The 21,417-nt window shown below is 28.5% G+C and overlaps 2 protein-coding genes and 2 pseudogenes across 3 annotated transcripts in view; 1 reads left to right on the top strand and 3 right to left on the bottom strand.

Moving 5' to 3' along the window:
• The window catches only part of LOC111629098 (lysosomal alpha-mannosidase-like), a 71,470-nt gene extending 66,836 nt beyond the window's left edge, over positions 1–4,634 (top strand). Inside the window, exons 23-24 of the mRNA XM_023372962.1 lie at positions 3,877–4,006; positions 4,084–4,634. Coding sequence (XP_023228730.1) covers positions 3,877–4,006; positions 4,084–4,172 — 219 coding nt within the window. The 3' untranslated portion in view covers positions 4,173–4,634. The remainder of the gene's footprint in view (positions 1–3,876; positions 4,007–4,083) is intronic.
• A 2,000-nt stretch (positions 4,635–6,634) lies between these two features.
• LOC111629097 lies at positions 6,635–7,791 on the bottom strand (annotated as a pseudogene).
• A 728-nt stretch (positions 7,792–8,519) lies between these two features.
• LOC111629094 (acyl-CoA desaturase-like) lies at positions 8,520–21,143 on the bottom strand. Of its 2 annotated transcripts, none has more exons than XM_023372959.1 (5): positions 21,055–21,143; positions 11,510–11,710; positions 11,025–11,155; positions 9,328–9,533; positions 8,520–9,256 (listed from the first exon to the last, which is right to left on the bottom strand). In XM_023372959.1, the coding sequence occupies exons 2-5, from the start codon at positions 11,703–11,705 to the stop codon at positions 8,833–8,835; spliced, it is 957 nt and encodes a 318-aa protein (XP_023228727.1). In that variant the 5' UTR covers positions 11,706–11,710; positions 21,055–21,143; the 3' UTR covers positions 8,520–8,832. The 2 variants fall into 2 exon arrangements, with proteins under 2 accessions (XP_023228727.1, XP_023228726.1); XM_023372958.1 differs by lacking the exon at positions 21,055–21,143 and adding an exon at positions 18,765–18,842.
• On the bottom strand, positions 12,474–14,243 carry LOC111629096 (annotated as a pseudogene).
• Positions 21,144–21,417: the final 274 nt, after the last annotated feature.

Raw genomic sequence — 21,417 nt, 5'->3', positions numbered from 1 at the left:
TTATAAATAACTTGAATACAATTTTTACCCGGTTCGCTTTAGTACATAAATTGTTAACAATCCAAAACATTTTATTTATTACTACAGTCCTGATATAGGTAATGTAATTTCATATTTCACTTTCGCTATCCCATTTCCATATATAAAGGAATCAGTGGCTGCTTCATGGTAATCTGAGGCACCTGAGGCCAAACTGATTTTTGCAGCTCCTGTCTCTAGAACGTAGCATTTCTAACAATGGCAATCTTGTACGAACTATTTATAAACAACTTTAAAATACATTTATGGGTCTTGACTGTATTCAGCATATTTTTATTTTTATTTTTATCCTTTCGAACGTTTTTGACTGCTCATTTTGACGCGTGAGGTTATTGCCTCGTATCCTCACTCTTCAAGTCAGTACTGAAAGGAATCATATTTTCTATTCGTTGATTCCATTTCGTGAAATATATTCTAGGCAATTCCAAGAAATCGTTCTGTCGAAATAGTTCCAGTTCCTAACCTAATTCTGTCTATTACAATTAAGGCTGTTCTAAAACTGTTTTAGGAAGCACTTATTACTCTTTGAATTAAATCACACACTTGAACTCAGTTTTTTTATGAACAGTTTTTGTTAATTGCTCGTTTTTACAGCTTAATTTGCGGAAGAGATCTTTAATCTGATATTATTTCATTAATTACATTGCGTTGCGTGCACAAATCTTTAATCATAAGATTGTTTCCTTAATTTTTTTATTAAATAAGTAAGAACTGTAATGATAACAGTTTTATTTATCTTTTTACTAGATTTGTGATACAGACATATATTTGCATTCAAGTTATTTTATTTATATCTATATCTTCGTGTATAGTTTCCATTTTACCAATAAGATAAAATATATAGCTTATGGAATCTGTTATTAATTAGAAAAAATAAAAAATATTACTAAAAATCGTGATATTAGTTATTTTTAATATTAAAACAATGAGAGATCCTTCTAAAATGGTTTGTGGCTTTTTGATCAAAAAAGGTTCGCCATCTTCCATTTTCGAATCAGAAAAGTATCCAAGTGCAAATTTCAGGGAAAAACTATTTTTAATTTATATAATAAAATGAACAATATTAATTTAGGTTTAAGCGACGCAGTATATTTGTACCTTAGAGTTTTAGAAGTAGCCAGGGCTGACGCTAGAGTTATGACGCCCGAGGCAAGACATGCATTTGACGCCACTTATCATCTACATGAAACGAAAAACAAAAAAATTTGTTTTGAAATGCCACACCTATTAGAAATAGGGAAAAATTGTTAAATCTTTTTAAATTTTAATTTTATTTAAAATATTTTTATGTCACACTACGACGATAGTTTCTCTGTTCTGTTCGTTATTTTCATTCACGAAAATTTATTAAAATTTTTCGCGATTACCATTTTCGCTCCGGGCAAATGCCTAGTTTGCCCATGCTGTAGTGCCGGTCCTGAGTGTAGCTGGTTTCTAATTAAAGTTCTGTTATAAATTATTATTTCTCAAAATACTTAGTAACTTGTTTTTGTCACTTAAAACATGTCGACTCCACCTTTTACTTTAATATAATAGGTACTCTTCTCAGTTTGTTTTGAACCATTTGCATCAGTGTTTCTCAATCGCCATTCCACGGACCAGTGACGATCCACAGAAAAATATTTGACCGTACTGAAGCTGGTGCAGTTGATTACAGGTGATATTTAAATAGTAATCTTGAGTTACTGCACGTACTTTGTTACGTACAGTAACTCTAGATAAGCATAATTCATAGTCGTATATAACAACTTGGTCCCACATAAAATTATCCATCATTTTACCAGTCCGCAATGAGAAAAAGGTTGAAAAATTGGTAAAATGCATTGGTGACAACATGATAACAGTTTTCAATTTTTGGGAAAGGAGAATCAAATAGCCATCTTGTCTTCGCTAAATCCAAATACAGATGATATTGGCTCATCCCAATGTCAAAATCCCCAATTGATCAAAGGTTTAGCTATTGGTAAGGTCATGAAAAAATTAGCAATAGCAATGTTTCTTCCGTGTTCTGATATTGATAACATTCCTGCAGCTGTTTAAGTCATTCCAAAAATAAAATTAAAATTATACTCAGATCAGGGCCCTGAAAAGGCAGAGGCAGAGTGGTCACGTGCCCAGGGCGCCGAGATGATGGGGCGCCAAAATTTCAAATTGTTATATGAGCGAACTAATAAATTGATAGAAAACTGTCGCATACGAATATGAAAAAATTATTTGTAAATATTCTTGCTTCTTGTCTGGATTAATTTCTTCTTGATTTGACCCAGGACTATCAATTGTAGGCTACAGATTTATCATATCTTGTAGGTTAATTAACAAAACGGAGGTTTAGAGATCAAGTTAAAAAACGCTTTATTAATTAATTAATAGTGGAAATTCATTTCGGACTCACAATCCCTCATCAGTCTAAACAGCAAGCGTAGATTACTATAAGCGGATTTTCTGACATCAATACATTACTTGATAACCTTGCTCTCAACAGAATCGTTAACCAAAGACCATATAACTCTACTTACATCACCAATAAAACATAAAAATATAAAACAGGATTAATTGTATACAATAGTAATTAAAAGACAGCTGAATAATTTTTTTTTTGTTCTTGAGTTATTTTTACTTAGCTGTGCACAGGGATTCTTGTGCATAGCTAAGTATAAACTTCCTTCCACTTCAATTGTTTCGGTTAATTGACGATCTACTGTATAAGCATATCGTCGGCCAGATGGCCGTTGCAGTTAAGGCCTCATTCTGTTTGCTCTGGGAGGCCTAAAATCGAATTGTCCTGAATATATCGAGCTCCGACTCTCCTATCCCGTCGCCCTCATTGTCGGCTAAGCCGACAATGAGGGCGACGGGATACGATTGTTTTAGAAGGAGAGAAACAGATTTCTTAGTGAGCAGAGGACAGAAAATTCAAAACAAAAAAAATTTCTGCTCCCTGCTCAAGTTATAGTCAGTTAAATTTCAAATTAAAAGTTACAAAATGCACATCGTGATAGACCGTGTGAATATCAATTCACACGGATGTTGACGTCTGAATCAGGACTTATAACTTTAAAATTTTATGTAATAGGCAGCATTTGCTGTAAATCGGATGTCTGCTTGAGGTGTATCATGACGACTTAGGGCTGAATTAGAATATGACTAGTTTTTCAAAACTTAATACAACAGACAGTGCTTGCATTTTGTTCATTAATTTACTTTTNTAATGAGGGCGACGGGAGGTTTAGAGATCAAGTTAAAAAACCGACTCTCCTATCCCAAGTTAAAAATCCGACTTTCCTATCCCGTCGCCCTCATTGTCGGCTAAGCCGACAATGAGGGCGACGGGATACGATTGTTTTAGAAGGAGAGAAACAGATTTCTTAGTGAGCAGAGGACAGAAAATTCAAAACAAAAAAAATTTCTGCTCCCTGCTCAAGTTATAGTCAGTTAAATTTCAAATTAAAAGTTACAAAATGCACATCGTGATAGACCGTGTGAATATCAATTCACACGGATGTTGACGTCTGAATCAGGACTTATAACTTTAAAATTTTATGTAATAGGCAGCATTTGCTGTAAATCGGATGTCTGCTTGAGGTGTATCATGACGACTTAGGGCTGAATTAGAATATGACTAGTTTTTCAAAACTTAATACAACAGACAGTGCTTGCATTTTGTTCATTAATTTACTTTTTCAAGTGAAATATAACTTATATTAAAATAAGGAAAGGCCACCGAGCAACATCCCGGTGGACTGGCCTGCAAATATCGACGTTCTATTCTATATATATATTATTTTCTAGTGAATATTAAAGATATTTATATTTATAAGCCAATTAATTGTATTCCAGAATCTGTTCAAGAATTTTAATTTGATTTCTATGCAAGAAATGACACTTGGTGCTAATAAATATAAAAATAATTCAAGTTCAATGCATTGGAATATACTAGATGCATTTAAAAACCATCCTGAGAAAGAAGGTAAATTATTATTTAATTTTATTTAATTTGAAGAATAATTTAAATTATAATAAAATTATTTTTATATTATTTTTTAGGATATAAATGGAAAAACGATTGTAAAGCATTTAATATTGTCCTCAATCCGATGCAGATACGTACATTTGAATTAACAATTTCAAGATAATTTGGCATCTCAACAATCTTTCATTTAACTTTTATTAATTGTTTATAAATAAATAGCTTTTAATTAAAATATAATGCTTTTTCCAATTATAAATTGTTATAATCATTATTGAAAAATTGTAACTGAAATTTAAAATTATAAGCTATATTTTTGTAAATGATTATAGTAGTTATTCAACCTGTCGATTACGATCTACTGAATATATACAAATTGTTTCCTGAACAATGACAAGCTTTTCTATGAATTAAAGGGTCATAAATTAAAGAAACAGTTGAGAAACATTGTCGTAAACAATATTTTTAAGTTTTTATAATTCTAATTCAACTATAAATGATAAATTGTTCAAGTTAGTAAACCTCTTGTGATAAAAAGCAATTTTCTGTCAGATTTTTTACAAAAGTTTTTTTCATAGTTTGTATAATTTAACCTAAATGCTTTCAGATTGTAATATTTAGTAAATTTGAAAAAAATAAAGTGATCTTATGGAATTAGGAGATAAATTTGTATTGAATTTTTTCCTATATTAATTATAATATTAGAGCTTTCAAAATTTATTCCTAATTTTATTTTCATATAGAATTTCCTAATAATTAAAGTTTAAATTACAAATAATTCTTGCATTATAATTAAAATGTTAAAAGTAAAAAACTAAGAGCGTGTTTATTATTATTTAAGAATTTTACTTTTACTAAAAAAATTTCATTGAAATTGAGTAAAACTTTTCCTGACATTCATATAAAATTCAAAACAATTGTGTTATTTTTTCCTTGTTGTAATTATTTAATTTTCTTTTATTTTTAGTAAATTACTTTTAAATTTTTCTATAGAATATATATATTGCATAATGGTAATAAATATTCAAATTTATTAAGAAAATGTAGGCATATATTGTCCATAAAGGTTTTTATTCGGCTTTAAATTCATAAAATAATTATACTACTTCTTATCGGATGATAGAGTTTCAATTCATAATTAATTACCTAATTGTATTTTAAAAATTATTTATAGTCTATATTTTAAAATAAAGTNAATCGTGTCAAATTTGACCCTTCGAGTTAACACTAGGAGGATCAAATTTGACAAATCTTCACGTTTTGAGACCTCCTGAACCCAAAAAGTAAAAAAGAGGCAAAAATTCCGTAAATATGTATATGTGTGTGCGTGCGTGTGTTTGCATTTATTTTGTTTAATATCTCAGGATAGGGTAATGATTAAGAAGCGAAATTTAGTATGGTAGCTTGTGTATAAGGGGCATTGATGCTATTAAATTTTGGTAGTTAAAAGTCAAGGAGGTAAGGAGATCGGGTCATAAATCATATCTCGAGGGAGTCGTTCTTAAGATTTTACTCGTTATTAGCATTTACAGTTTTTAAAATGAAACTCGTCTCTATTCTAAAAATTAAGCTTTTTGCACTCTTATAATAATTAATAATACAAAAAGTTTTTTTATATTGAAATATAATAACAGATAGCGCCACAAACAATTTTATTTAATGTGGACAAAGAAACGCAAAAGTAGATAAAGCAGATAGAATAATATCCGAATTCGACTGTGGGTTGCTTACTGAATCCATAAAATGCGTGCATACCAGTTATTGTGCAAAAGTTATCAAGCATTAAAGCAGGATAAAGCAAAATTAAAGAACTTTGTCAAGGTCGCCATATATTTTCCCAGCAGCTCAGTCCAACTGCTACGCCTTGTCTTCCGTATCTTACTGCTAATCATAGCAAGAGTAGTAGCAGCAACAAAGAGCCTTGCCGTTTACTGCTTTCGGAAGTGGTAAACCTTCAAGATGGCAAGACATGGTTTCTGTATTCTGTTCTGTGGGAATACCCTTGCACATTTTTTGTCACAAAGAGTTCCAAAAGTGGATAAAGTGTAATTTAAGATTATCTTCGAGGGAAAACATGCCTAGTGAAAGCATCTTGCAAAGGATTCTCCCAATATTGGAAACAAAGATTTAGACTCTACTGCACAAATGTGTCCAGGTGCTAACATTCTACTGATACTAGATGACTTGGTCGATGTGAAAAACAGGAAAGTTGTAAATACATTGGTTGTGTGGCTTGGAACCTACAAACCACCCTGTCTAGTGCGAACACAAATTGTAGAGAAATGCAACAGTGATATCATTGTCAAAGAAGTGTTTGCATATCTAAAACTTTTAAATGTTTAGTTAGACAATTTTGTTGGACTTTTGACAGACAACACTCCGTATATGACTGCTACTTCTTTGAAACTCATGCCAGTGTACACGAGATTATTCCACACGACATGCTGGGCACATGTTACACATTTAGTCGCTGAAGAAGTGCGCATTAAGAACAGCATCTTGAACCTTTCATCTCAGGGATGAAAGCAGTTCTAATAAAGGTGGAAAACAGAAGGTATTCGTTGCAGATAGCTCAATCTGCCAAGATACTACTCNATTGAGCACAAATATATAATAACAATAAAATAATGGATATTGGAATATTAATATTCATATTGATCATATTCAAAATTATAAACTTAATAAATTTTTTTAAAATATTTTTTACTTATATTTGTAAAATATAACAACATTAACGTATTGAATAAACAGTGTGCAGTTGTCAAATATATTTTTCCTATATAAATTTTAAGAACGGTTGCATGAACGTCTGATAAACTTGCGATAGTGTTTATCATTAATTCGGTATAGATAAAATTTTTATATGCACATTTAACTTGTGAACAAAATATCACACTTATTAGGAAATATGATCCTTAGAACTTTCATTCATATGGAATTATTGATAAATCACTTCAATTAATCATTCTCGCAAGTTTAACAGCCGTTAATATATCTTGCAACCGACTGGTAGTTGAATATGTAAATTTTCGCTTATTCATATTTTTCGCCTGTTCTTTCAACTCTTTGTTTAATCATTTCTGGAGGAACTGTTTTAAGGTCATAAGCTAATCCTAACCAAGCCATGGTATCTATGAACATTGTAGATAAATTAAACCTCCATCCTAATTCGCTTGTGCTGTAATCCCATGGAAATGTGTGATGATAATTGTGAAATCCTTCTCCAAGCGCTCCTATGGCTACGAAGTTATTTTCTCTGGCCGATATATATTTATCGTATGGTTTATTTCCCCACATATGAGCTGCACTATTTACTAACCAGGTCATATGAAGAGCCACAATATATCTCGCTACAAAAGTGAACCAAAAGGAGTAATACGCTGATTCGCCCCAAAACCAATAAGGTACGAATGTTGGTATTAATAAATTGAAGAGTAGCACCAATTGTGGATAGTACCTGTAACAATTTATTTTAAATATAATAAATATTTATATATATTCCGATTCATTGTATTTAATAATACTAACCTTCTTTGGAATTTCACTACAGGATCATCTCTTAAATCACTTAAATCAATAGTTTTTCCTTTTGCTATAACGTCTGGATGTTTACGAACTAAAAGCCATCCGATATGAGAAAAGAAGAAACCTCTTTCTACATTATGAGGATCTGCAGTCGTTTCAGAATATTTATGATGGACTCGATGATCTCGTGACCATTCATATATGTCATTCTATAAAAAAAATATTTATAATAAAATAATGTATATTAATCCTTTAATCATATCAATAATTTATTTAAACTTTATCATAACATAATTTTCTAATGTTATAACAGAGTTCTACTAAATGATTCCGTAACTACTAAATAGTGTGTCCATCTTTGTTTAAAGCTTAAACACCAGTGGTTCCCGAACTTTTTGATTCTAGGTGCCCTTGCTAAATGCAGAATTTCCCAAGGCGCCTTATGTCAAATTCTAACGAGTGCATTAAATTCTAACGTTATAAAAAATTTATAACATTTCGTGGCGCCCCTGTGAGAAAGCCGCGGCGCCCTAAGGCGCGCGGAGCACACTTTGGAAACCGCTGGTTTAAGCTAATTGCTGAATATATTAGAAGACGGAAACTTAGATGAATATTTTATAGAATATGATTCCTATTTTTCATATTTATTTTTTAAATGTTACGAATAATTAATTTAAAATATGTAATTCATCATGAACAGAGCTTATTTCTTATCATGTATGACATTCACTACGATGTCATTATTTCCAGCTGAGATTTGTTCGACTGATCGGTAACGTTGTTTTAAGAAAACGGAACCTATTTCTTACGTAAGTTATTTATAATTATCTAACGGATGAATAAGAATTTAGATCGTATGAAGTCAGGCAATTGTAAATTTTGATTATAATGAATTTAAATGATTTTATTAAAGACATTATAACGTGACTGAGGCGTGTGACCTTCGTGAATATATTTAAACTGATCATTTATCTATTATATTTGTAAAATATAACAACATTAACGTATTGAATAAACAGTGTGCAGTTGTCAAATATATTTTTCCTATATAAATTTTAAGAACGGTTGCATGAACGTCTGATAAACTTGCGATAGTGTTTATCATTAATTCGGTATAGATAAAATTTTTATATGCACATTTAACTTGTGAACAAAATATCACACTTATTAGGAAATATGATCCTTAGAACTTTCATTCATATGGAATTATTGATAAATCACTTCAATTAATCATTCTCGCAAGTTTAACAGCCGTTAATATATCTTGCAACCGACTGGTAGTTGAATATGTAAATTTTCGCTTATTCATATTTTTCGCCTGTTCTTTCAACTCTTTGTTTAATCATTTCTGGAGGAACTGTTTTAAGGTCATAAGCTAATCCTAACCAAGCCATGGTATCTATGAACATTGTAGATAAATTAAACCTCCATCCTAATTCGCTTGTGCTGTAATCCCATGGAAATGTGTGATGATAATTGTGAAATCCTTCTCCAAGCGCTCCTATGGCTACGAAGTTATTTTCTCTGGCCGATATATATTTATCGTATGGTTTATTTCCCCACATATGAGCTGCACTATTTACTAACCAGGTCATATGAAGAGCCACAATATATCTCGCTACAAAAGTGAACCAAAAGGAGTAATACGCTGATTCGCCCCAAAACCAATAAGGTACGAATGTTGGTATTAATAAATTGAAGAGTAGCACCAATTGTGGATAGTACCTGTAACAATTTATTTTAAATATAATAAATATTTATATATATTCCGATTCATTGTATTTAATAATACTAACCTTCTTTGGAATTTCACTACAGGATCATCTCTTAAATCACTTAAATCAATAGTTTTTCCTTTTGCTATAACGTCTGGATGTTTACGAACTAAAAGCCATCCGATATGAGAAAAGAAGAAACCTCTTTCTACATTATGAGGATCTGCAGTCGTTTCAGAATATTTATGATGGACTCGATGATCTCGTGACCATTCATATATGTCATTCTATAAAAAAAATATTTATAATAAAATAATGTGTACCACTCGGTATGGATTCGAAACTCCAACTTTATCTAGATGTCAAACATCCAGCGTGGCAGTTATGGAAAGAGCTTGACGTCCTAGATCCAAATCATAACCAAGCAATGGACAGTATAACTTCTCATTTATGCAAATTCTCTAAGAAAAAGGTACCGAAGGAAGAGATAGCATACTACAAAGCTTTGATCAATAATGAAAACAGAGCAGTGTGCAATCACAATAAATTTCTGGAAGCACTCTATCAGGAAAATGCTAATTTTGAGTCAGCTAGCATTAAAAGTTCTGTCAGTTCCTGTTAGCAGTGCAGATATGGAGAGGCGTTTTTCTATTACAAACCATCTTCTTACGCCGAATAGATCATCATTTACCAAGGAGAATTTCTACATTCATATTCGCATCATGTTCAACTCAGCTGATCCAGTCGAAGATATACAGTAAAAGTAATATGCAATATCACTTTTACTGTATGACGTAATCACGTAAAACAATAAAAGTTGTAAAGAAAATTTGTGTGATGAAAACAAGTTTAATTAAAAATAAATAAATAAATAAATTAGGCAGAATAAAGCAGAAAATTTCTGTTATAAAGCATAATATAGCATAATCTTTATTTTGTAAAGCAGATTTTTTTAAAATAAAGCAGACTGTGGATTGCCTTAATTATAGTTAATACTATAAAAGTTACTTTTTAAGTAATATCTCTTAACAGCCAGGAAAGTTACGCAACTCGTTGCTAGATGTTTTAGAAAGAACTAAAAAAATTATTTACGGAAATTTTCTATTCTTCTTTTTACAAAGTGGTAAGTTTTAATGACTACATTCAAACAATAAATTGCTTTTATATTTTCCTTAAAATAAAAATTTATATTATTTATACTTATGNTTCAAAGACATGCTCAAACCTTGGAAAATGTAAGTGGATCACAGAGAAAAAATATATTTAAAAGCCTAATAGTCTTTGAATCTGTTTTAATATATTTAATGCCAGTAAATTTTACTTTAATCAAGATAGGTTATTAGTGTTCCTGTTTCCAATTAGACAGGTTTCTGGGCAATATAAAATGTATTTTATAATAAAAGGTTGTTTCGTTCCGAAACTTATTTTTCTTTAGACAAGTTTTTGTTTTGTCGATCTTTTTAGACACGTTTTTTTATACTATGTTATTTCAGAATTGACCCTCTCAGCCGTTTGGCCATCAAACTGAAAATTTGTTGAATTTTTATTACTTAAGATAAAAATTGTTTCTGAATCAAGAATATAAGTTATGTAAAATTAAATATATTTTAAGGTCATTCACATAATAGGATAGACATATGAGAAATAGATTCTTAAAGATAAGAATAGAATGAAAGTGAATCATCAAACGTCTTAGAATAGAATAAATAATAATAAATTATATATTTTTATATTAATTTTATAAGAAATAAATATAAGCCATTTTTTAAATTACTTACTTCTGTGGCAATACAGTTACAGATGCAAAGAAATATTCTAAGTGGCAATTTTGCCTTATATGATCTGTGGCACCATAAACGATGAGCACCAGCAGTTATCCCCAAACCAGAAAGGAATCCAATAAAGCAGCCTAAACATAATACACATTTAATTAATTATAAGATATAGAATTGTAATTCTTTGTAATAAATTTAATATTAATTTATAAAAAGTAATGATTAAATTTTTACATTCTTTACTGAATTTTTGATATCACGACAGAACATAATATATTATTGAAAAAAATTTAAACTTTTTAAATTAATTATTGATATAATCTCTTTTTATTGTCAAACGATCTATTTACAGATAATCAACTATTCATGAAGTTGTTATCATTATCAATCACTTGTTAGATTCGCAGTAGGCTGTCTTACTTAAAAAATCATTTTCGGTCAACTTCTCACAAATATTAAATATAAAAATTAATTAATTGTAAACTTACAGAAAAGCCATGTTTGCCATTTAACAAAAACTAAACTTAAATATACTCCGTATACGGCACCAATGTGTAAGAAAGCGAAGATTGCCACATTTCTCCATACAATTTGTAAAGGTGGATATTCGGATTTAATACTTTTCTTTTCTTGTGATACTGTTTCCGTAACAGTAGATAACGTAGTACTTGGTCTAGGTGCCATTTCACCTATAATTAGAAGATTATAATCAATTTTTACATCAAATTTATAAATATATTTTAATAAAAATAGTATGATAAAAAAAACTAATGCACGCTTAACCTGATATAAAACTTTTAAATATATTTTTAAATAAAACATATTTATGATTTAAATCATAAATAATTTCACTTTATCTTTTAATTATTAAATTATTCTACTATAAGAAAAGTTAAAATTATAATTATATAAGGACATTTTCTAATAAGCAGGAAAAATGCAGATTTTAATGTCACTGTTTCCTTTTATATAAATTTTTACAAAGAAGTAAGAAGAAAAACATAAAAAAATATGTGTTCCTGAAAATAAATCGGGAGGTGTTTTCTTCTATCTCCGGGTCAAATACTGCTACAGGCTTTCTACCTACTTAAACACACCAATCAACTTTGTAAGGAAGTATAAAGCATTGGAGAAACTATTGACCTACTCTTAAATTCATTTTAAGAATTCGAAATATTAAAAAATAATATAATACGNAAGTAAGTACTACAACTAAGTACTACAGGCGATATCTTATAACGCTTATAATATATTTAATAAGTAATTTTTGGAAGAATTTATATACAAAAAACAAAAAAAAATTACTCCGAATATTCCTACATATACATCATTAAGATGTTATTTTTCTGATTGTAAAATCTTAAAAATCTGAAAACCAGCACCAATTTATTTATACTGATCTACAGTTAAAAGATAATTTATATATAAAAAATACATAAATCAAGATCAAAATTTATTAACATTTATATTTATTTGTTGCATAGATTATTGCTTTTCGAATACGATATCATTTTACATTCCATAGCCTTTCCAAGGCCGGATTTTACACATATATTAATAAGTTACAGCTTAAGGTCTCATGATTCATCATCGTCATTGATTCGTCATCAAAAGTTGCACATTTTGGAATCTTGTAATACGAGGTTCCACAGTTCAAAGAATTAGTTACTGGCGTACAATTTAGGGCCTCAAGCTTGTAAATTTATTAGTTAATAGAGGAGTGAGTACTTTTATATTTCAGCTTAAATCCGGCTCTGGTCCTTACTCTTCCTTTATGTGGCACTTTTATAAGGCATAGCCAATTTTCACTCTCCATTTCATTATTTTATATATCCACATTATTATTCTTTAATATTTATTATCATTATTTTTTTCTAAATATTAACAATCAATCACAATAATTAAGAAAATAAAAATCAATATTAAAAACATGGTGGACTAGTTTATTTATTTAAAATTTTGTTTAAATATTGATTTGATAACAGTTATCAGTATTTTCATACTATTATGACTTTACCAAATATTATATATTATTGAGCGAAAATATATAATAACAATAAAATAATGGATATTGGAATATTAATATTCATATTGATCATATTCAAAATTATAAACTTAATAAATTTTTTTAAAATATTTTTTACTTATATTTGTAAAATATAACAACATTAACGTATTGAATAAACAGTGTGCAGTTGTCAAATATATTTTTCCTATATAAATTTTAAGAACGGTTGCATGAACGTCTGATAAACTTGCGATAGTGTTTATCATTAATTCGGTATAGATAAAATTTTTATATGCACATTTAACTTGTGAACAAAATATCACACTTATTAGGAAATATGATCCTTAGAACTTTCATTCATATGGAATTATTGATAAATCACTTCAATTAATCATTCTCGCAAGTTTAACAGCCGTTAATATATCTTGCAACCGACTGGTAGTTGAATATGTAAATTTTCGCTTATTCATATTTTTCGCCTGTTCTTTCAACTCTTTGTTTAATCATTTCTGGAGGAACTGTTTTAAGGTCATAAGCTAATCCTAACCAAGCCATGGTATCTATGAACATTGTAGATAAATTAAACCTCCATCCTAATTCGCTTGTGCTGTAATCCCATGGAAATGTGTGATGATAATTGTGAAATCCTTCTCCAAGCGCTCCTATGGCTACGAAGTTATTTTCTCTGGCCGATATATATTTATCGTATGGTTTATTTCCCCACATATGAGCTGCACTATTTACTAACCAGGTCATATGAAGAGCCACAATATATCTCGCTACAAAAGTGAACCAAAAGGAGTAATACGCTGATTCGCCCCAAAACCAATAAGGTACGAATGTTGGTATTAATAAATTGAAGAGTAGCACCAATTGTGGATAGTACCTGTAACAATTTATTTTAAATATAATAAATATTTATATATATTCCGATTCATTGTATTTAATAATACTAACCTTCTTTGGAATTTCACTACAGGATCATCTCTTAAATCACTTAAATCAATAGTTTTTCCTTTTGCTATAACGTCTGGATGTTTACGAACTAAAAGCCATCCGATATGAGAAAAGAAGAAACCTCTTTCTACATTATGAGGATCTGCAGTCGTTTCAGAATATTTATGATGGACTCGATGATCTCGTGACCATTCATATATGTCATTCTATAAAAAAAATATTTATAATAAAATAATGTATATTAATCCTTTAATCATATCAATAATTTATTTAAACTTTATCATAACATAATTTTCTAATGTTATAACAGAGTTCTACTAAATGATTCCGTAACTACTAAATAGTGTGTCCATCTTTGTTTAAAGCTTAAACACCAGTGGTTCCCGAACTTTTTGATTCTAGGTGCCCTTGCTAAATGCAGAATTTCCCAAGGCGCCTTATGTCAAATTCTAACGAGTGCATTAAATTCTAACGTTATAAAAAATTTATAACATTTCGTGGCGCCCCTGTGAGAAAGCCGCGGCGCCCTAAGGCGCGCGGAGCACACTTTGGAAACCGCTGGTTTAAGCTAATTGCTGAATATATTAGAAGACGGAAACTTAGATGAATATTTTATAGAATATGATTCCTATTTTTCATATTTATTTTTTAAATGTTACGAATAATTAATTTAAAATATGTAATTCATCATGAACAGAGCTTATTTCTTATCATGTATGACATTCACTACGATGTCATTATTTCCAGCTGAGATTTGTTCGACTGATCGGTAACGTTGTTTTAAGAAAACGGAACCTATTTCTTACGTAAGTTATTTATAATTATCTAACGGATGAATAAGAATTTAGATCGTATGAAGTCAGGCAATTGTAAATTTTGATTATAATGAATTTAAATGATTTTATTAAAGACATTATAACGTGACTGAGGCGTGTGACCTTCGTGAATATATTTAAACTGATCATTTATCTATTATATTTGTAAAATTTAATTATTGTAAAAATAAATATAGAATTTACAATTAATTTTAATTTAGAAAATACAGTAAAATCTCTTTAAAACGAAACGCGATAATACTGGCCAGAGTTTTCTGCTTTAACAGGTGTTTCTTTTATAGAAGTCTGTGTTTTTATTAATTTAAGAAAGAAGAAAAGTTTAAAAATATGTTATAATTCATATTTAGAGCTGCTTCTCCTCCAGAATAGTGTTTTATGCTTCAAAGACATGCTCAAACCTTGGAAAATGTAAGTGGATCACAGAGAAAAAATATATTTAAAAGCCTAATAGTCTTTGAATCTGTTTTAATATATTTAATGCCAGTAAATTTTACTTTAATCAAGATAGGTTATTAGTGTTCCTGTTTCCAATTAGACAGGTTTCTGGGCAATATAAAATGTATTTTATAATAAAAGGTTGTTTCGTTCCGAAACTTATTTTTCTTTAGACAAGTTTTTGTTTTGTCGATCTTTTTAGACACGTTTTTTTATACTATGTTATTTCAGAATTGACCCTCTCAGCCGTTTGGCCATCAAACTGAAAATTTGTTGAATTTTTATTACTTAAGATAAAAATTGTTTCTGAATCAAGAATATAAGTTATGTAAAATTAAATATATTTTAAGGTCATTCACATAATAGGATAGACATATGAGAAATAGATTCTTAAAGATAAGAATAGAATGAAAGTGAATCATCAAACGTCTTAGAATAGAATAAATAATAATAAATATTAACTAATTAATTTATATAAGGTAATTTGGTTCACTAAGTATTCGGGACATTTGAGTATTCGAATATTTAAATATTGGTGTCTGAAACCAATATTTAAATATTGGTTTTCTCGAAATATCGATTTCGAGAAAAGTGATCTCTAATTATTCTTGAACTGTGGAAGATGTGATAAATATGGTATTACGTTCCGAAAGTAGTAATAAATGTGTTTTATTTTGTGAGAATATTTTCCAGATATATTTGTAATATATAAAATTGAAGATTGAACTCTTATAATAGGAATAGAACTCTTATTGAGAAATATTGTAGACTAATTTTTTTTCGACTAATTTACAGATATATATATTTACCTGTTTAAATGAGATGTTTATAATATAATAATTTAATTATTCAATCTTCTAACTAGTCTATTACAGTTCTTGATATTTTTCTCTAGTTCTATCAATCTTTATCCTGTTTTATGAGTTCAGAATATTTTAACTAAAAAATAATTTATAAATTTGTGAAATGAACTATTATCTTGATTGTTTGTCTTACATTTTACTGTCAAATATTCTTCGCACAATCTCTATTCACAAACACTATTCATATATAACGTAGAATATGTTCTACCCAAGAGCATTTTTTATATGTATATAAAATACAGATACAAAAACGTCTTCATTTCTGCCCTTTTCAACACAAGGAACTAACAAACAGTCTTTCTTAGCAGAGAGGACCCCTTATTGTAGGATACGACTCTGCTAATATGCAAAACAGTTTAAAATGTTCACAGATGATAAGCCACAAAAAAACTTGTAAAAATTGTATACGTAATTAAGCATTTTTTATGTTGTTTATAAACATATTTTTTTCAATACTTTAAAAAATAAATTTATTTGTGTTTTTCAAGTCGCTAATTTAAGTAATTTTAACACCTCTTTCATCTTTCTTTCCTATTGTCCAGATTTTTTACCACATGCAATATTATTGATCATACGTATGTTTTCAAATACACTTTCTTATATTCTAAACTAATATTTTAGAAATTACTATCCTGGAATTATCTCATAAAGTCTTGTTATTGCAGTTCTTGTCTTATAACTTGTAGGCTTATCTCTAATGATTTGTCCTAAATAGCAAAACCCGTCGACCTACGGTTTTCCGTCAATAAATACTGTACTTTCACTATGTAACGTTTTTTTATAATTATGACTTAATCAGCTTTAAACTTCATACAATTAATTCTCTCTCCATTAAAACAGATTCTCATTTTAAAGTATCCTGTAGTCTCTTCCGTCGTCATCTTCGTAGTGAAGATGACGATGGAAGAGACTACAGGATACTTTAAAATGAGAATACCAGATCGAGAATACTCCGAATACTTAGTGAATTAAATTATCTTATATAACTAATTTGGTAAAATACTTATTTTATTTATTTCAATATATTAATAAGTTAATAAACTAAAACAAAAGTAACACGAAAAACAATTTACTAAATTTTAAGAAATGAAATTTCAAACTTTTAATTTTGACTTTGAGTTTTAATGTAGCTTTTTTGAGCAGACTACTCTTATCTCAAATACAATAGATTAACAAATTATTGCAAATTATAATTTAAAAAACAAGAATTCGAAAACTTTCAGGATCTACTCTCCTTCTTATCACAAATCAAACTAGAGATGCTGAAAAGACGCTGTCAGTATGCAATGACAAATACAAGGATATACCATTGGCACAAAAAACTAAAATTTATTTATTCTAACTTCAAAACAATTATAATGGCAAATATGGTTTATAGGATCATCCGCAGACAATCATCTTGCAAGAATAAAAGGTAGTTATAATTATTCAAATATTTTTTTATTTTTGAGTTAGCACCCACTGCCTTCGGGTACTTCAGGATTCACCACTGGGACTATATGTATGGTGCAATATTGAAGGTATTCGTGGTACTCAAATGGAATTTTTATCAACGTAATATTCAAGTTCTGGAAACTAGTATTCGAGTTTTCCCTATAAATTCATCCATCTCTATTTTCAAGCAATAAAAACAATTTCAATTATTTGAAAACTATATTGGTTTTCATTCACATATTTTTAANAATTTTACAAAAAAAAACAAAAAATTCTACTGTTTCTGTTTTAAATTATGTTACTTTCTGTTAATAAAAAAATAAAATTATTTTAAATTTAATATAGAATAATTATTTTTTAGATAAATATTTTAACGTATAAACTTGCATAAAAACAAAAAACATAATAAATAAAAATAAAAAATGTATTAAAAAATAGTTAAATGATTACAATAAACCTCGAAAAACTAAAATATATAAATGAATTTTATAAGGATAACTTCCGTATTATATATATCAAGTCAGGTAAAAGTAGTTCCGTATAGTTTGGATCTTTTGAAGGGAGGAAAAATTATTTTCATGCACGCGAAAAGCGCATCTTTGTAGAAGGATATGTATAAGATATACACAATATGCATATAATACACGCACGAAGCTTTATACAGCATTCATTTAGATATAAAACTAGATAATTGCAGAATAGTACTATATAGAAATCTACCCTATATATTCTCATAAGATGCCAATTAATCAATTCCATCCCAATTTAAAAAATCGTCAATTGTATGGCAAAGCGTAAGTTATAACTAAACAATAAATTATAGACCATTATTTTTATTTAAAAATAATGAAAGAAACTAAAAATTAGAAATTCAAATCATTTTTAATTTTAAAAACAACGAAATTTGATTTCATTAATTGATATTTTTCACATGTTCAAACATACGACCCCTTAAATTGTAGCAATTATAGCTATAAATTTAAATATACTGTACTGTACAGATGATATGTATTATTAATGTGGTGAATATTTATATTTTAAAGTGATTTTATCCGGGAAAAAAGCCTCTTAAAATAACTAAAAACAATCCCAAAATAAGCGCTTAAACTTTATAAGTAAAAATTTTAAATATTTATAAAAATTAAAAATAAATATAAATAAATTTTAGCAAATATTTTTAAAGAATGAAAGCAAAATTTAGGATATTTACCTAGTTAAAAATATAAAAATATTTACAATCTCTCTGATACTTCCACGCTTATTTATCCCTTTGAGTTCCTCTGTTGCGTTTTGCCTCTTTATGAAACATTTTCACTTTTAGTTTTACCGCTAGAGGCGCTTCGTCTATTATCCTATTGGTTAAAAGAATGATGACGCATCTAAACCGTNAAAAATTACGTAATGAACCACATTTGGTCTTTTACACTTAGACTGTTTACATTCCAAATAACTATGTCATCTTTCTTGAGGTTATAAAAAGACTTTAAGATATTAGTCACGTATTTATTATATAATCAATGTACATTTCGAAATATGTGAAATTTAAGGACTATTTTGGGCTTAATTTTTTTTAAGATAACGCCGCATTTTAAATTATTATATTAGCATTGATTCATCAGAAACTTTCATTTGAAAATTTTATTGAAATTTACGAAAGGGTATAAACATGGCGTCTTAAGTCATTATGAATAATAACTTGTAAATTGTTTATATTAGAAACAATAATATCAATAAACTTTGAAACTATGAATGTTTATAATTAATGTAATTTTTAGTAAATACTATCCTCGAATACTAATTGTTTTACTTTATTAATTTATTAATATATCGAAATAAATAAAACAAGTTAAATAATAATAAATATTAACTAAATAATTTATATAAGGTAATTTGGTTCACTAAGTATTCGGGACATTTGAGTATTCGAATATTTAAATATTGGTGTCTGAAACCAATATTTAAATATTGGTTTTCTCGAAATATCGATTTCGAGAAAAGTGATCTCTAATTATTCTTGAACTGTGGAAGATGTGATAAATATGGTATTACGTTCCGAAAGTAGTAATAAATGTGTTTTATTTTGTGAGAATATTTTCCAGATATATTTGTAATATATAAAATTGAAAATTGAACTCTTATAATAGGAATAGAACTCTTATTGAGAAATATTGTAGACTAATTTTTTTTCGACTAATTTACAGATATATATATTTACCTGTTTAAATGAGATGTTTATAATATAATAATTTAATTATTCAATCTTCTAACTAGTCTATTACAGTTCTTGATATTTTTCTCTAGTTCTATCAATCTTTATCCTGTTTTATGAGTTCAGAATATTTTAACTAAAAAATAATTTATAAATTTGTGAAATGAACTATTATCTTGATTGTTTGTCTTACATTTTACTGTCAAATATTCTTCGCACAATCTCTATTCACAAACACTATTCATATATAACGTAGAATATGTTCTACCCAAGAGCATTTTTTATATGTATATAAAATACAGATACAAAAACGTCTTCATTTCTGCCCTTTTCAACACAAGGAACTAACAAACAGTCTTTCTTAGCAGAGAGGACCCCTTATTGTAGGATACGACTCTGCTAATATGCAAAACAGTTTAAAATGTTCACAGATGATAAGCCACAAAAAAACTTGTAAAAATTGTATACGTAATTAAGCATTTTTTATGTTGTTTATAAACATATTTTTTTCAATACTTTAAAAAATAAATTTATTTGTGTTTTTCAAGTCGCTAATTTAAGTAATTTTAACACCTCTTTCATCTTTCTTTCCTATTGTCCAGATTTTTTACCACATGCAATATTATTGATCATACGTATGTTTTCAAATACACTTTCTTATATTCTAAACTAATATTTTAGAAATTACTATCCTGGAATTATCTCATAAAGTCTTGTTATTGCAGTTCTTGTCTTATAACTTGTAGGCTTATCTCTAATGATTTGTCCTAAATAGCAAAACCCGTCGACCTACGGTTTTCCGTCAATAAATACTGTACTTTCACTATGTAACGTTTTTTTATAATTATGACTTAATCAGCTTTAAACTTCATACAATTAATTCTCTCTCCATTAAAACAGATTCTCATTTTAAAGTATCCTGTAGTCTCTTCCGTCGTCATCTTCGTAGTGAAGATGACGATGGAAGAGACTACAGTTTACATCAATTTTTTTTTTAAATTGTAAATTTAAAAATTTTTAAAATTCTTTTAACCTAGTTTATTCAAAAATTAATTCTAAATTAACAAACGAGCTTAATAGATGCCATCATTTTATATAGCTTGTACTATTTATCTTCTAAAAACGACACCATTACAACCCACACAGATATGATTTTAGAGACGGAATTCTACGGTTCACCATTACGTTATCGTACCGGTGTTAATGTACTATACTTCAATTTATCTCCTGTTAATTATATGTACAAGAAATTTTACAAAAACGTACGAATCGAAATAGTTTTTGGCCTTACCTTTCACTGTCGATTCAGTTTCCTCCAACTGACACAAACGTGGTGAACCCAGACTGCTCTGTGATCGATCGCAATTCAGTCTCTTGGTATTTCTAACGTTATCGTTTCTTTTCTTTCTTTATCATGTTCTGGAACGTGTTCCGAAATAATTTTTTATCATAATTCCAGTAAAAAAAAAATTTCCACAAAACTTCACTTCCATATATAATACAATGTTGATTTCTATAATTAACCTTTGCATAATCATTATAGAAACAGTTTAAAGTAAGTACTACAACTAAGTACTACAGGCGATATCTTATAACGCTTATAATATATTTAATAAGTAATTTTTGGAAGAATTTATATACAAAAAACAAAAAA

Source organism: Centruroides sculpturatus, unplaced genomic scaffold (genome assembly GCF_000671375.1).
Source record: "Centruroides sculpturatus isolate CEXI.00-Female unplaced genomic scaffold, Cexi_2.0 scaffold422, whole genome shotgun sequence".
NCBI lineage: Eukaryota > Metazoa > Arthropoda > Arachnida > Scorpiones > Buthidae > Centruroides > Centruroides sculpturatus.
The sequence above is the reverse complement of the archived record's forward strand: the minus strand, read 5'-3'. Positions and strand labels throughout refer to the sequence as shown.